Raw genomic sequence first — 15,132 nt, forward strand, 5'->3', positions numbered from 1 at the left:
CACACCTACCAGCGCGAGTAAACAAACAAAATAATGTCAATGACAAGTTATCCTGCTCTTCTTTTACACAATGATAAAATTGTATGAGCTCGTACATCATTTGCAACTGTGGGAGGAAAAAAAAAAGATGAAATTAAATGAAAACGAGAAAATGAAGAGTGGGGTGTGTGAAGCTGGTCCGGACCACCTCTCCCCTTCTCAGCGAGGAGAGCGGAGGAGTCCCAGGGCGGAGGAAGAGGCCTACCCGGGATTGTTTTTCTTCCTTTTATTTGGGCTCTGACTGGGGTCCAGTTTCAGCTCTTGGTACTGCACCTGTTTAAACACACACACACACACACAGGGGGAGGGCTGTCAGGTGACGGAGCGGAGGACGATGGGATAGCCTGGGAATCCTCTGCCTCTCCCCTCCAGCTGTGAAGGAGGCGCAGCTGGGGACGGGATCAGACAAACAAAATAACGGGTTCGGGGAGGGGGGGGGGGGGGGCAAAAGGAAGGGGGGGGGGCTGCTGGTGAGAAAAGCAACCAATAGAGGAAGCTGGGAGTTTAACCCTTCGTGGAGCATGATGAAGGCTCATTGTGGCCTCTGTTTAAGGGCAGCTAGTCGGTTTATCGGCCATTGCCCAAATGGTGGACTCAGACTAATGGGGGGGGGGGGGGGGGAGGATTTGCAGGTATATATGACCTGTCCTCTCACGGAGGTTCCTTTGGCTCATACAGCATGTTAAAACTAAATTATTATGCTGATTATGCAAAGTGCTGCCCCCCCTTTTTGCAACTTTATCGATCATACGGTACGTTGCCATTTTGGGCTTAGCGCGACTGGACTGAACGAAAGGAGGCGGAGAAGAGGAACAGGAAGAGCGTACCCTCTCTCCGAACGCCGTCCAGAGCCGCGACACTTACTCCGAAAGACTACCTGGTTTTTAAAAAGCATCCGTGCAGGGGTTGTGACGAAGCCCAGCTCGAGGGAGAGAGAGCGTCGGAATCCGCGGGCGATGACATCGCCGGCGCCGGTTTTTTACGGCGCCTGGCAGCTGGAACGGAGACGCCGGGGCTGGACGTTTCACGCGGGGCCCGTCCGCTGTGCGCCGACACGCCGGCTTTTACGATCCGCGACGCGGGGACGGCGGCGGGGCCCCCGCGCCATGACGGGGCCCGGGTCTCCGCTTTAGATCCTTCCCGCCTGGGGGCCCGTTAAAAACGTCAGGAGCCGACCGGAGCCGCCGCGAAAGGCTGAACGCGACGCTTCTCCCCCCGCCGCCCCGATCGAGTTCCGCGTATCGAATATCCGCATTTTTATATTGCGCCCCCTGGGGCCAGGCTGAGCGATTTACACGGCTGTCGAAACGTTGCTTCTCTGAGACCCCTGGACAGAGGAGGAGGAGGACTGGCAGAGTAACAGTGGGGGGGGGGAAACCTTAATCACATGACACAAAGAGGTGTGGCTGCACTCTCATTTGGTCTAATACACTATGACCTATCCCCTCAGGATCCTCCAGGAGTCTGATTCTTTCTTACAGCAATGGAATGGAGGAATTACATGAGACAATTCCATAAGAATGCAACGCAATAATCTAAATATTAGTAATAACGATAACAGTATTTGTGCTTGAAGCCCTTTTGAAACGGGGGTCTGTGAGAACATTCAGCATTTGCAGAATCCTGTTCATGACTCCCCGTCAGCAAAAACATTTAGTTGAGAGACAGTATAATAAATATCTAATTTCTGGACTCTTCTGAGACCAAGATCGAATCATTCACACCACATGCAGATATTAAGATAGGACTAAAGAGCCAAAGACAATGCCCTCTACTTTATCTTATCTGGATCTCACTCCACTGGTCCAGTCTGGAATTTTAAATTCTTATATTAAAATGGGTATTCTCCTTCAGAACACTGCAAACATAAGTTTATAGGTCACAAAGGGCCAGATTGCAATCAATGTGATGAATGCTAACAGAAAGGATGCAAAGACAAAACGGGCCGACCAGAAGGGTTATGGGGCCTTAGAAAATCATATTTAAAAAACACACAATCGTCCAACTTTTACAGGCGACAGCCATGTTCTTTTTCCGGCACAGCGAGGCGAAGCATTCGCCCCCCCCCCCCCCCCCCCCCCCCCCCCCCCCCAATGCGAGGGAATAGCTGTTCTGAGGCGGGTAACGGCGGTAAGCTAGCTAAAACAAAAAGAAAACGATAGAGAAAGGGAGGAAAGAAGCCAAACAAAAAAAAAAAACATGGGAACGCGGTGTGATAGCAATTTGGAACGAGTGGATACAGCGTGGAGGCCCCCGCCGGGGACTCTGGGTAAAAACTCCGAGCCGCGCAAAGACCGCTCCACCCTCGTTTCCCCGTGTTGACAGTTGAACTACAAAAACAGCCTTTGAAGCGAGCGTTCTGCTGGGGCGCCGCGAACAAGAGCTTTTCGTTTAGCGATGTCAGCCTACGTCCCGGGACTCTGACGTGTGGAGGCGCTAGCTGTCTCCCCACTGTTGGGATGGGGGGGGGGGGGTTGGGGGGGTGGTGTTAAAAGTAGCAAGAGCAGCGAGTCTAGGCAAATATGAGTAAATGAAAGGCGAACATTTCTAATGATGCTATGCTATTCTGTTTATATAGAGGAGGGCCGCTTCATCTCTTGCGACGCCTAAACCTAGCATTAGGGCTATTAAACGGAGGAGAGGGAGACAGAGGCTTCCCGCAGATAGGAGGATTCAGCTTTCACATCTAGTGCTAAGAGAGGAAAAAGCACGTCAAGGTGAAAACGGGGGAGGAGGAGGAGGAGGAGGAGACGGAAAAAACAAATCCGAAAACTTTTCCGGAAAGTTCTCGGAGCAGCCGGGTTTGGGCTAATTGCTTGCTTTACACATTTGTGCAGGTAGCAGAGGCTCAGACGCCAAACACACCAAGCCCGTCGGTCCGTTTTTCTGCCGCCGTTTTTCAGAGCGCCGGGCGTCAACGCGCACACAACACGACCCCCTGACCTCGCCTGTCCCGTACCTGGACATCGGCCCTTAACAAGCCAGGCGCGATCGGGACGGCGCGCGAGAGCGAAGGAGCCATAAAGAGCCCATTGTTTTCCGCCAGAGCCCTCGGTTTTTTCATAGAAAATATGAGCGCGACGGCAAACCGCAATAACAATCTCCTCAATTGCCGCGTAACCGTTTGAAATATGCACCTTAAATGGCCGTAAAGGAGCCGCGGGCATGCAAATTGCCCGCCTCCCGCCTCTGCGTTCCCCCGCTCAAATGGTTAATGGCGCCATAAACCAGGGCTTGTTGACAGAAATGTTCGAAATGCCAGGTTGGAAATACTTAAGTTGATTATAGATGCTGGCCTCATTTCATGTTAAGTTGTCGACCGTAAAGGAATCACTTTGACTAAGAAAGTAGCTTACTCTATTGTAAGCCCAAACGTTTTACTTTTATAAGACGCATTTTAAAGGCAATTGCTAACAATCTGTATCGTGTCTGTAATATCCATAACTGAATAAAATGTAATAACAGTAAAAAACATTGCTATTCTCCGGAGGGCACGTTTCGAAGTGCGGGTTCTTTTCAATCAAGGGCTGTGCCTAGACTTCAGCAGTGCAGTGTAGCTTTGTCATTTAAACCCCCCCCCCCCTCCCCCACTGATACTGGTCTGAACTGAAGAATGGGGGCTTCAGCAGGGGTGTCCTGTAAGCGGGCTGCGAAACGCATTTCGCATGACCCCCATTTCCCAAGCGTCCCGTCCCCCTCCCACCCCCTGAGCTCTTGTGAAAGTCCGCAGGTAACCCTTCACAGCGAGCCTGGGACAGTCGGTCATCCGGCCCCTCCCGGCTTTCTCCACTTTTACCACACCAACACTGTAACCGTGCTCAACAAAATGGGGTCTCACACACACTAAACACATCAGTTACAAATCCAGTTCCCTAACCACTATGCTACACTACTACTGCTTACACTCACATGCACACACAGTCACACATACACATACACACACACACACACACACACACACACACACACACACACAGGCTGATGCCTTGCTCCTATGTTTACAGCAGTATATTCTCATAAAGGAAAAGTTCATCATACAATCATCAGTTTGCAGAGCTCTGTAACTCTGCACCTCCAAACAAACTTTTAAGAGGGACCAGAAGTTGCCCCACACCAGAAGCCTCATTTGACTTTGGTCCAGTTCATCCATTACCCATGGGCTCACACACAAGATGGATAATTTCTCACATGCAGTCTCCCTCCCTGACTTGAGGGGGCACTGTGACACACATAAGGCTTTACTCTCAACCCAACAGTAACTCGTGAGACAGGAAGTTCAGGCGGCATCCATTTTTCTCACTCGCCAGGACTGAGGTCCACCTCCACCAACAGAAGGAGGCGGGACTCTTGGGGATGCCCCGCCCCGACGCGGGGAACCTGGGCCTGATTAGCTGCCGGCGATCGGTCACGAAGACCCCCCCCCCCCCCCGCCCCCCCCCACCAGCCGGCCCCCTCTCATTAGGGGCTCGTAAGAACCTCATACCTGCCAGGTGCGTGAGGTGGGGCCCCGCCCCCTCCCACCCGGCGGGAAAGGCCCCTGGGTGTCGCTAGGAGCGGGCGACCTGCCGCCACAAGAACTGGGAGTGTAAAAAAACGCGCGGGGAGCCGCCGGACCCTGGGATTACAGCCCTGTAAAGATCAAAGCGCTGCCCGGCAACAGCTGATCAAAGGCAAGCGCTAGCCGCACTGGCGTGGCAGGGGATTGGCTCCCGAATTAGAACCCCGTGTCGTCGGGAGCGATGGGGGGAAATAACAGAGTGGGGAGTGGGGGGGGGGGCTTAATCGCCCAGGGCTTTAGTTTATTACCGCGAACTGGGCTTTAACAGAAGCCCCATACGGTACAAAAAAAAAAAAACCCCGCGCCGCGAACAGGTCGGTCCCGCGGTTAACCTTTCGAGTGCCGCGGACACAAACCTTGCGTAAACCTCGTGCCGCCGAGGTCGCTCGCGGTTCAATCGTAATCATTCCGCCTCGAGCGCCGACTTCCAGAGCGCGGCGATAAACACATTAAAAACCTCGGCACGGTTTAAGACGCAGTAAAACTCTTCCGTTGTACTCCCCGGCCACGTACTGTATATCTGTAACGTTTTAAAAAAAAAAAAAATACATGCCTTTATTGAAAACCTCTGACAGGCACCGATAAATCAGCACTCATACAAAAAACACATACAGTTAGAACAAGGCTTGTAAATGTACCTCAAAACCCAAAACTTAAAGAGAAATCCAGGCTCAAGCCATCGTTGTTTTCAGTCTCCCAGTACAAGTAACAGCTGCAGAACAGGCAAGGATTCCGCCCCCTTGCGCTTGGCACTAACGAAGGCACACCCCAATTAACACTTTTTGCCCATCGTTAATCCTTCAAGTTACACAATTAGCATCCGTGACTCAATTCTGTTTACGATTCAATTTGCAATTCAGCAGAAGGCCGGTAAGGAAAAGCAAACAACATGGGGGGAAAAGGTTTCATTAAATCTCAGCCTTTGCATTATAGTATGTGCCCAAGGGAAAATAAAAGATAATAGTAGTGATCAAGGAAATTGAAGAAAGGTATTAGAGCAAAATTCAACAGGAACGATTCGTTTGTTTATTTGTTTTAATTTGTGCTTTTTGTTTGCTTATTTGAAAAGGGAAAATACAATTGAACATCGGCAGATTCATAATTAACAAGTGCCTGATGCAATGTGTAGCTACAGTTAATTTCCAATGCGCAATGGACGTAAGACAAAATAAAAAAACTAATGGAACTAACGCTTGTGTGGGCTCACTGTACAAAATGCAACTGCTTCTTCTGCTACACAGCCGAGTCATTGTGGGGGTAAGTGTGCTCGTCACAGACTGTTACTGCCGCCACTAACGTGGAAAATGGCACAGAGATGCGAATTCCGACTGTGAGTGCCCCACGGGGGCCATCTTGGGCGCATTGTATTTCTGGTGGGAAAGTGCGTTAAGGAGAGGGAAGGGAGAGAGCGCCTACCATTTGGACATCTGAAGGAACCCTGGAGAGGAAGTCCAGCAGCTCGTTGTTATCGATTGTGTAGGGGTCACGCAGCTTCTTGGTGAATTTATTCACACCTGCAGGGGAAGAGAGGAGGCTGCTCACACCGTGTGGAGGGGGGTACAGCTGTTCACATGGGCATCACAGGGGTCTGCCACCATCAAAGGCCTCTCTGAAACCACCCATGTAGCCATGTCTCTCTCCTCCTGTACCAATTACCATTTCACCACTTCACTCACATACACACACAGAGTTTCTCCTGCACTGAAATGTCTTAGGCGGGTCACCACCATAGGCTTTCTTTAATTTCTTATACCCAATAACAATCTCTATCTATCTATCTATATACCTGTGTGTCTATCTATCTATCTATCTGTGTGTCTGTCCATCTATCTATCTATCGATCTGTGTGTCTATCTGTCTGTCTGTCTGCCTGTCTATCGTGCAATTCTGTATCTACAGCACATCTACGTACCTATTTATCTTATGTACTTATCTAGAGACAGATAGAGTAATATTCCCATGTGTGTTCCATACTCACCCCAGGCCAGCACTATGTATCTGAGGGGGATGACGTATATGGCCACAGTGGCCACACAGAGAGCCACGATGGCCAGCCAGCTCAGGAAAGGCACAGTCCAATTAAAAGTGCTGCAGAGAGATGGACAGGGGAAGGGGGAGGGATCAGGAAGGTATGGTCCAATTAAAAGTGCTGCAGAGAGAGACAGACAGTGGTAGAGGTCTGGAAAGCCGCGGCCCAATTAAAAGTGCTGCAGCAAGAGACGGACAGGGAAGGGGGAGGGGCCACACAGGATTCGGGGAGGTCAGCTCCCAGGACTGTCAGGCCCCTGACTCTTCACTATCCATGCGGGCAATCATGTCAGTGCACGTAGCACGCAAGGCATGCTGGGACTGCGGTTCGACATGCAGGAAACGGAGCGCATCTGCACAGAGCGGGTGTCTTTTGAGGCGCGGGACCTTGCGATCTGCTCGCTGGCTGCCCTTCCTCCACCCCCATGATCCTCCTGGCACAGCTCGCCCCGCCAGAGAGGCCCACAGTGGCCATTTCCATCTTAAAATAAACCTCTGCCTGCAAGGTCACTCCAGCACTGCTACAGTGCGCCATACGGCGACAAATACTCTGGTTTCACCGCCAGGATTACCAAGGTGAATTTCTGCTATTACAACACAGATAATTCTAGAACCCTTATTAATAACTAGCAAACAAACTTTGGAGCTAATCTTCTGCACAGATCAAACAGCATGCTACAGCTGACAAGTAACTTCGACATGTCCATATTTTTGATTTAATCACTTGTACTTGATATACATACTGTACGTGGTGTGACAGATGTACTTCAAAGTCCAGGATCTATAACACATGTGATTACAGACCACTTCCAAGTGCTTTATAAGCCTTTATGAGGTAATCTTCTGGACTGACTGAGCAGCAGACTACATGTTGCAGGTAACTCGAACATTTTTGTGGCAAAACGGAGGCTTCTATTCGTTAAGGACGAAAACCCATGAACTTTTCACAAATGTGAAGGTTTTGTAGCCGACTAGGACGTAGCCAGGCTATATCCAGGTAAAACCTGAGCTATATTGGGTTAACATAGTCCACTTATGTCAAAACTTCTCTCAACCTAGATTTGCACCCCCCTTGATGCCTAGATTCTGGCTTTTGGGAGCTGCCACGTTTGGTTATATTTTCGGTTTCGGTTATCTTTGCTCTTTTGGTCAAACGTGAGTGTTACGTTATTGCCCGGAATCCGATCCCACCCCACCCCCGGGACGTGACAGGGTGAAACAAGCGAGCAGAGCCGCAACCCTGGCGTGCGGTAACAGCCAAGGGTGGGGGGGGGGCGGGCTGGGGGGTGCAAGTTCTTTACTCACTTCTTTATCCTCTCTCCATAGGAGGCCACCTCATCCAGGGCATTCTGCACGCTGATGCACACGTCCTGGATGGCGTACAGCTTGTTCATGAAGCCCTTTCTCTTCGAGTCCTGCAAATTGAGAGATAGACAGAGAGAGAGAAAGGGAGAGAGGGAGGGAGAGAGAGAGACATGGAGGCTGTGAAGGGATGCTTCCTTCGTTTGCGCTAGCTCTGAAAATGGAACAGGAAAGGAAAGATAGAATTCCGACCCTCTAATGCAATCGCACTGATTTCACTGGCATGGGCCTCATCATCATCATCATAGACAACATCACAATTGTTCTTTTTCAGGTTTTGACGGTTGGAAACAAAAACAGCAGACGTGATAGGCAGGCAGTTGAACTCTTGTGTGAAAAATACTTACCCTAAAACGAATAAGAGAACAAGACACAAACGAACGGGAGCGTGTTGAGACTGACAACATATTAGTGGACAGCGGGTGATGACAACAGAGAGCGATGCGGACAGCTCTCCATGCTGACGCGGAGACAAGCCCTGTCAGCTCTAACTCTAAAGCTGTGTTTAAACTATTAGTGCAGGAGGGGAAACGGGGGGGGGGGGGGGAGGGGTGGGGGTGGGGGGGGGGGAAGACCAGCTTGGTTAAGTTTTTAGGAGCGTTTGCATGGACAGAAAATGTAACCCTCTTCTTTATTCCTCCATTGCCATGAGGCCCATGAGGGCTAGCTTTCTGTGTGGCCATCACAGGTCCATTCAGTCTTAAAGGCTACAGCACAATTTCACATTTTTCCATTCAGTTTCCTAACCAAAGGTGTCAAACGGCCTTTATTCTTGATGCTCAGGCCATCTGAGTGGTTGTTTATAGGGAGATATTTCAGTATCCAGAAATAGTATGCTTATCTACGGTAAGTTCCAATCTGTTCTCCGGGAACCTAGCCCAAAGACCATGGTGGCCTTGTGTTTAATCTGAATGGCTACTTTGCAAATTTGCATAAGTGACATGGGTATGTATTCCTCTAGATACCACCAGGAACACCATTTCAAAGGAACATGAGGAGCAGTACTGGCTTCAGCCTTCAGTTCCCAGGTTCCAGGTGAACGTTTCCTCAGGAGGGCCTGAATAAGTACCTGGGAGCACTTTCAAAGCACTTTAGAAATGAGGGGTTCCAGAAAATCCAACACTTCACCACGGGAGACCAAGTATCTCTCCCTCCTCTCTCAAAAGGCTAAAACCAAAAATTTTATGCTGCCATGGGACTCGGCTTTACCAGACCAGATCCCAGAATCCTCAGCGAACAGGTTTAGCATGACAGCACTGAGTTGTGTGCCCCGGAATGTCTGTGTGCAGCTTCAAAAATGTTACTCTTACAATGAATCGCAACAGTAGGCAATAGGTGCTAACGTGTTAAATAGCTTAGAACTTTTCTTAGAACTGAAATGTTAATAACATAAGATAAAACTGAAATAGATTATACTTCAGAAAAAAAATGTATCTGCTGGGAAGTCTCTTGACTTTTGAATGTTTTCTATGTAATTCTATGCACAGAGCTTACAGTGTGGGAATCTGAAGCTCTCCGATGATGTCACCGAGCACTTCACATTGCCGGTAATTATTTGGTTTTTTAAAGGTGAAGAACGCCATGCTATTCTTTTTTTAAAGAGGCATCTCCAACAGACGGGTAATAGAACTGAACTGAGACCCCACTCTCTGTCTCCTCGTTTCTCTGACGAGGCACACCCCACCCACCACGACTCTTCTCCCCTGACGTACAATCAGATGTTTGAAAAATGAAAATTCCAGCGTGACCACTGAACCCACATGAACTCCCCGACACAGCGCAAGACAAATAGATATAATTAGACATAGTGTCCTAGGGTTATTTTTCCTTGCAAATATTTTACAAGACTCGCTGCCCCCCCCCCCCCCCCCCCCCCCCCCCCCCCCCCCCCCGTTTTTTTGACAAACCCATCTGTTTTATATTATTGATTAAAACAAAGGTCTGCGTGCATGTGCGCCGTGTTGTTTTTGAACGGGCTCAGAAGAGAAGGTCGGAGGGGAATTTTTCAACGGAGGAGCGGTGTGAGAAAAGGAGCGGGAGGAGGCGGGAGGGGGGCGGAGGGCGAAGGGCAGGAGGGGTCAGGGGTCAGGGGTCGGCGGGATATAAACCATTGCCACATGCCCCATCGGACCGCGGGCTGACTCCCATTTCCTGGGTTCTGAGGAAGGCCTGGCGAGCGGGAGGTTGCAATAACACGGGCCGAAGGGGAAGCTTATTTTTCTCTTCCCCCCCCGCGCACAGAGAAGCGACCTGCCGCTCGGTCAGCCAAACGACCCCGCCCTGCAAACACCGTGCGGCTCACGCAACGGCGCCCCCCCCTCTGTGATTCCACAAAACTCAGACCGTGCGGAATAGCGGGAGGGGTCACGACCAAATCCCGAAGGGACGCGGATTTTTGCTGTTTACTTCCTGTCGGATGCCGGTTAAGGTGTTGGAAACAAGTTACGTACACTCCTCAGTCTCTCCATGACTTACATTAAGCAGCTGCTGCTGTGGCCCTTAAGGACTGGAGTCTGACTCCTTTACTGTATGGTGATAGTAAACTGTCAAGTGCAAGTGCACTGTGGTAAATGGAGTCCTAACCAGAAGGTGGGATTGAATCTTAGCTAGGGCACTGCCTTTTTACAGTACCCTTGAACAAAGTACTAAAAATTTCTTCAGCAAGTAACTAGTTGTATAGGCTGGATAATTTTTCAGATATGCCTTTGAACAAAGGCATCTGTGGAGAAAATCAACAACGCAGTACAGCATTTATTTTATTTTTCCACAGAGTCAGAGGCCAGAGATAGCAAAGATAATCCAAAACAGGCAGGAATTCAGGACTACAGGTGTGTCCTCTTTTGTTCCGTTAGCCTATTTGATGGACCAGCGATTTATCGTGTGGGCCCTTTTGCAAAACAAACGAGATAAACGCTGTTCTCATAACGTGGGGGAAGAGGAGGAGGAGAGAGGTCTTTTGATGTCGGACCCCGTTGCCGGTTTGACGTCTGTGGATCACGCCACGCGGTGTAAATATTTGTCCTTTGGTGAACGGTTCGACCGCAGCGCACTGGCACGGCGTCGTCATGGACGCGCCGTCCCTACGGCGTAAGGGCCCTCGCCGTTTGACGTCTGCAGCTTCTCTCCCGGTAAGACGGGGCTTTTGTCGCACGCCAAGAGGGGATTGGTCAGTGGAGGAAGTCCCACAGTGATGATGTAATTAAGCAGCGCGGGGGGGGGGGGGGGGGGGGGAGGAGGCGGGGTCCGAGCTGGACGCCCCGGCGCTCTCCCATTATCCCGCTCTTATTACCGCTAATGCCGCCAGCCGCTCGGGAGGCAAGTGGAGGCAGATCACCGCGGCCGTCTCCCGGCGATGGGCTATTTGCACTTCACCGCCGCGCCAGGAAATCCATATTCACCACGGCAACGGGACCCCGGGTGCATAATGAGGCCGTTATTGGCCGGGACTGGGGGGGGCGTGGGCCAGTGGGGGGAACTGGTCGAGGCCCTTTGTTTGCTGCGCTGCGGTTAAGGGGGGGGGGGGGGGGGTGAGAGCGGGCAGGTATGAGGGGGAAATCGAGGGGACAGGGAGGGACGGGGGGGTTTTTGGGGTAGGAGGGTGGACACTTCAATTACATCAAACCGGGGCCAAGAACGGGTCTGCCTGACCCCCCGACTGGGATAATTCGCACCCTGCCCACGCTCAACTTGTTACGACAAAAAAAAAGAACGTCTTTGATCTTTCCATAAGCAAAGGTGACTGGAACAAAAAGGAAACGAAACCAAGGGGGGGAAAAAAAAACCAGAGATAAAATCAAATCATTTCTCCAGCCACAATAGCTGCCCACACACTTCCAATATTTACTTATTTGTCGGGAACATCTCCCTCCGCTCTTAAGATGATATCGGCGCAACCCGAAAAAGAGAGGTGGGGGGGGGGGGGGAGATGGCGTGATGCTGGAGCGTGCACCGCGTTTAGAGATTCACGGTCGAAGCCGCGAAAGTTCGCGAAAGCCGTACACAGCCACGCTCTCCCTCCCCCCCGCAGACTTTACAAAAAGGAAAACTTTTTAAAAATTCATCCTTCCATTCATTTTCCACGAGTGATGTCGTTAGAGATTTATCCATAATGAATGGCGTAACGAGGAGCGCTGTCGGCAAGACCACCGGTGTCTCCGAGCCGGAGCACTTGAGAGGTTAATTAAGACTGTGGTTAAGTTCCAGCCAGGGTGTCACACACGCACACACACACACACACACACACACAGACACAGACATAGACACACACACAGACACAGACACATACACACACACGCATAGACACACAACACACACACACACACAAAAATAGGAGAGAGGGGGAGCAACTCCCCCGACCGCCCTCATACCCACCCTTAAGCACCCCCCCCCACCCGTCCCAAACCTCTCGCTCTCTCCTCCCCTCTCCCAAAAAAAAACAGGGCTGAACAAAGCTGTGCCAGAAAGCAGAGATGCCAGGAAGTTACGGTACATTTAATAAATACATGGGGAAAAAAAAGAAAAAACCTAAAATGATGGTAAAATTATAATTACATTTCCAGTAAATATGGAAGCAGCCACAGTTACTGGCACAGAAATGGCACAAGGAACTCGGTGAGTAAGTGCACTTCAGAGAAGCCGAGGGGACAGAGGCTATCCTATGCTTTCCCTGCCAACAGGTCACTGTTGATGGATTAAATAAAGTCGCCATCGATTACAACCAATCCGCATTCTTCCTCATTGCGCCACAGCTGTCTGCATGAACTGAACACAACTGCAGCCCAAGGGGGTCACTCAAATGAACTCAAGACACAATATTCCCAGGCGGTGTGAAAGGAAACTCCCAAACCAGGAAACCTGGAACACTTCTAGCACTAAAAGATAGTTTAGTCCAATTCAACAGCAGCGTCTGCAACAAACAAAGCAACAGAGCTTTCAAAGGTGCCATACAGTTTTGTATACAGAATAAATCAGATTCAGCTCAGCCAAGTACATGAAAGCCTCCGCTATGATAACAAAAAAAACTCTATTCATTTTTAGGAGACGGGGGGAAACTTTCTGACGTCAATTAACTCAGCTTTTTACAGCTGGCTCCGCAGAGTTGGCTGCTCATTTAATTTGGGGGGGGGTGTTGGAGGGGGGTTTTTGGAGTTGGTTTGATGAATGATGCGCCGTCAGCCGAATTTTCACCAGCTCTTTGGTTTGCGCACGTACTGTATGTTTAACCGTACAGAGCAGGCACTGTCATGCTAAAGGGACTGGGTGCCACGGAGACGCGCTGCAGGAATGTGCCAAGGATGGGAAATCTACAGCAAACGTTTCGGGTTTTAATCCTTCACAAGTCCGGTGGCTTCAGCTCCAGTTTAATTTGGACAGCGGCATCGCTTGCTCTTTTGCTAAATCAATATTTAAATAAACATTCACACCCCACGGTTCCCCTGCCCCCATAATTCATAGATTTACTAAAAATTAAGGAAAGAAAATGATTTAAAAACTGTTGACAATTTTAAACTGTCCTTCATAAAAAATTCACACAACTCTATGAATGTGGTATTACTACTTTGTAAAACGCATCATAAACGCTGCGTTTTATAAAGAATTGGTGACTGGTTTGAGTTTTACGTGTACTGACACAGTAATGTGCTACACACTGCTTAATTTCACTGTCCGCCAAATTCATTTAATACATTTGGAACCATTTATCGCTGTGCTTAAGTTGCACCTGTCATTTTTTGAGCCGCACACAAAAACTGAAGTGTCACATAAAATCTGGCTGGATGCTATTGCAAGGGCCCCAGTGGGCATTTGAAATGGCCCTTCTTTATTTTGTAACTTCAGACATCCTGTTCGACTGGTCCTTCCAACACATAAAAATGTTCAGTAAAATACTGTGCTGGAAAGAACTTTAGAGTGGAAAAAATAGCAATTTCTTAATTTTAAAATATGATGCTTCTATGAGGTATTGGCTTTCTCAAAAGCACATAAAAATGATAGCCATTAAGAATGAAAACATCGCTGCCCATTAAAGTATGCGCGCTACAATTAGAACTAGACAGCACAGGATGTTGAATGATTAATCAGTTTTGGTAAATCTCCTTGCTAACCAGTACCAGAGGAGTATCGTATTATAGCCCAATCGCTCCTGTTCTGACACTAGGAGTGAAAGTTAGAAAAGTAATTCTACTTTGTGTCGTTTTGTTTAACTTTTTAAAAAGTGTGTTTTGTGAGCACTCGAGCGGGAGTGAGTTAGTTCGCAAACTTCTGAAAAAGGGAATCTAGGGCAACAATTACATACGGTGCTTCTCGACTGCCGAAGAATCATTACATTAGCGAGACCGATCCTAAAATGGAGGTGCACATGAGAGGTGTGAACATTAACATAGAGACACGGCAAACATCGTTTTTCAAAAGTCCCCTGATGATACGGCAAAGAGCAGAGGTGCTACTCGTTAGCGACGATCCCGATTTTGATCCGCTCCCGCTTCGCACCTTTTTTTTACCCACAATCCTGCAGGACCCGCAGTTAGACGCCCTTCTCAACCCGTCACCTGAGCGGCGCGGCTTACTCAAGTTCCCCCCCCCCCTCAGAAATAATTGAGTTCTCTTTGGCAGCTCCCGCGCGCCGGTGACAAACACCGAAAAGTGGAACACGGATACCGAACAAGACAGATCCTACAAACGAGCTTCGCTCGGATGAGACGCCGTCGCGGGCGGGAAAGACGAGGGGGAAAACGTGAGCGGAATCACCCGTGTAAAACCAGACGCATAACACAACGGCGGCGGAGAGACGAAAAGTAGAGGAAAAAAAACTAAACAAAACAAAAAGAACAAATCCCCCCAAAAAACCAGGGTCACAACATTTCGTCTGGAGCGGCTGGTTCATAACCTTCTAGACGAAAAGTGTCCCCAGCCAGACTATCACATGCACTAAACAAACAAACCTAGTAATAGAACCTTTCCTCGTTCAGTCCCTCATGGGTAGTAGGCCAAAATCTGGACATATTGTCGTGCCGTGAACCACACCGCTAAAGTTCATAGATTTCCCTTCCCACATTAAGAGATGCTATCGAAGGCTCAGATCCTGGTGGAAGAGAGTTTTCTATTAAGAAACAATAACAACTTCAGACGGCTATAGTATTGCCCGAGCA

The 15,132-nt window shown here is 49.4% G+C and overlaps 1 protein-coding gene across 11 annotated transcripts in view; it reads right to left on the reverse strand.

Moving 5' to 3' along the window:
• LOC118206315 (multiple C2 and transmembrane domain-containing protein 1-like) overlaps positions 1 to 15,132 on the reverse strand; it is a 152,829-nt gene continuing 137,697 nt past the window's right edge. For 4 of the 11 annotated variants that reach the window (XM_035378893.1, XM_035378896.1, XM_035378895.1 and 1 more), the window contains 4 exons: positions 7,931 to 8,040; positions 6,576 to 6,685; positions 6,014 to 6,111; positions 2 to 312 (listed from right to left, as the gene is read on the reverse strand). In XM_035378893.1, the coding sequence (XP_035234784.1) occupies positions 241 to 312; positions 6,014 to 6,111; positions 6,576 to 6,685; positions 7,931 to 8,040 (390 nt within the window). In that variant the 3' untranslated portion in view covers positions 2 to 240. Of the gene's footprint in view, positions 313 to 6,013; positions 6,112 to 6,575; positions 6,686 to 7,930; positions 8,041 to 15,132 lie in introns of all 11 variants that reach the window. The other 7 variants (XM_035378898.1, XM_035378901.1, XM_035378899.1 and 4 more) reach the window with 2 other exon arrangements.

Source organism: Anguilla anguilla, chromosome 10, assembly GCF_013347855.1.
Source record: "Anguilla anguilla isolate fAngAng1 chromosome 10, fAngAng1.pri, whole genome shotgun sequence".
NCBI lineage: Eukaryota > Metazoa > Chordata > Actinopteri > Anguilliformes > Anguillidae > Anguilla > Anguilla anguilla.